This window comes from Trypanosoma theileri (assembly GCF_002087225.1).
Source record: "Trypanosoma theileri isolate Edinburgh chromosome Unknown TM35_Tth_50_V1, whole genome shotgun sequence".
Lineage (NCBI taxonomy): Eukaryota > Euglenozoa > Kinetoplastea > Trypanosomatida > Trypanosomatidae > Trypanosoma > Trypanosoma theileri.
Genome location: NW_021639892.1, coordinates 89,665 through 91,715, shown reverse-complemented (window position 1 = coordinate 91,715; position 2,051 = coordinate 89,665). Strand labels below are relative to the sequence as shown.

The 2,051-nt window shown below is 40.5% G+C and overlaps 1 protein-coding gene across 1 annotated transcript; it reads left to right on the top strand.

Annotated features, from left to right (window-relative positions):
* Positions 1–976: 976 nt before the first annotated feature.
* TM35_000501350 (uncharacterized protein) lies at positions 977–1,957 on the top strand (the record flags this gene model as incomplete). Its single annotated transcript, XM_029030582.1, has 1 exon — positions 977–1,957. The coding sequence occupies one exon, from the start codon at positions 977–979 to the stop codon at positions 1,955–1,957; it is 981 nt and encodes a 326-aa protein (XP_028878147.1).
* Between the last annotated feature and the right edge of the window lie 94 nt (positions 1,958–2,051).

Below are 2,051 nucleotides of genomic sequence, written 5' to 3'. Positions count from 1 at the left end.
TGTTTTCTTTTTCTTTCCTTTTTTGCATACATCCCTACAGTCTAACTAATCTTCCACCTGTTTGGATTACCTTCTTCTTTTTTGTGTTTCTTAATGTTAATGTGTTTTGTGTGTGTTTTTGCTCTCTCTATGCGTTTATCCTATAATATTTATTATTGCTACTCCATTGTATGTGTGGGTGTGTGTTCTTGGAGACTCTCTCTCTGTGTGTGTGCACCTGGGCTTGCACTGTAATGATGATGATGAATTGGTTTTTGCAGTGAAAGGAAAAGAAAATAATAATAATAATAACAGATAAATTTATATTTATAATTGCGTAAATACACACATATGGACTTATACCCATAGTTGGTGTATTTCTATGTTTACTGGGTAAATTGGGCTTATGATTAAAATCTTTTTTTTTTGCTTGTGATTTGCTGGGTCATTGTGTTTTTTTTGCCCTGCACGGTTTTGGTATTCTGCTTAATGCAGAGCAAAGAAAAAATAGTAGTTAATACAATTAGCATTCTTAATTGCTTGAACACACCAACATACTCAGTGGTCAGTGAGTTATTTTGGTGTGGTTGATGCGTCTCTCAATTTGTGTTTTTTTTTTTTGTCCTGAACCCTGTTGGTTGTCTGTTTTTTTTCTGCAGAGAGAAAAATAACAAATAATATATATCTATATGTTTTTCGTAGGTGGTATATGTTGACCAACAAGTCCATTGGCACTCTTTGGTTTGTGTTGTTGTTCTGTTCTTTGTGCTATTAGGGTTTTTTTTGATTTAATTGTGATGGGTCTGCTCTGTACTGGATATTATCTGTGTTGAGTCCATCTAGTATGTCTCTGTATGATTGTGTTTTGTAGTTTTGTGTTTTTGTGTGTTTCGTGCATTGTATTGTTATTTGATTGGAGTGTTTATTGTATTCTCTTATAATTTCTGTAGGATAGGTGTACGAGAAAAAAGTAACACTAACTATTGCAGTGATGATAATGCGTCACGTGCTGTGTGGTTTGGTTCTTGTACTATGTTGCGTTTTCGGATCTGTGCTTGCTGTTGATGGAGGTGCAAATCTTCAGGATACCGGTGTACTTGGTGCTCGTAGTGCTTTGCCGGCTGAGGCTCATCTTAACACAGAAGCATTGGCGACAGAAACAACTGAAGAGTGTGCTGATGAGCAAAAGAAAACGGGTTCTTGCCCACAACAACCCGCAGAGGCATTGCCTCTAAAAGATGGTCAACGGTTACAACAAGAAACTGACGTACGTACACAACCACAAACCACGCCATCACTGGGAAATGGGCAATCCTCTCTTTCTGGTCGTGGTGGTGATTTACAGGAAGGAGAGAGAGAGCAAACTGAACAGATGACTGAAGGTACAGGTAGAGGTGGGCAAGCAGGGAGGAATGAGGAAAGTAAAGAAAACGAGAACCAAGAACCAGGCAGTGAAGATTTATCCCATTCTACAAGGCAAGGGAATTCAGGCGGACATGGAAGCACACAGAGGATTAACGTGGAAACTGGTATGCCAAGTGGACCCAGTACAGCCAGCAATACTAAACAACCTCACGAAGGTCATTTCACACAATCTACATCCACTGACAGCAGTACGCCAACCACTTCTCACAGTACTTCAGCCACACCAACTAAAGGAGAATCAGAAACCACAACGGCTGGGAATGAAACTTCATCTGGAGAGAATGAATCAGCAAGTAACCCAAGTGCTGGAGGAAATGCAGACGCAACACCGAATAACTCACCAAATACGAACCCTGACACCTCCAATGCACCCAATAATGAGGAATCAACCAGCACCACCACTACCACCACCACAACAACAACAACAGTTCCTCCTGAACTCACAAACAACAAGAAGGGTGATGCAGACAGCAGCAGCAGTATCAGCAGTTCTGTGTGGGTGCGTGTACCACTACTGATTGTGGTTACACTGGCCTGTATTCTTGTGTGCTGATTGTGGTGGTGTGACTCAGGTCATCCTTTGTTTTCTTTTCTTTTTGCATACATCCACACTACAGTCTAACTAATCTTCCACCTGTTGGGATTAT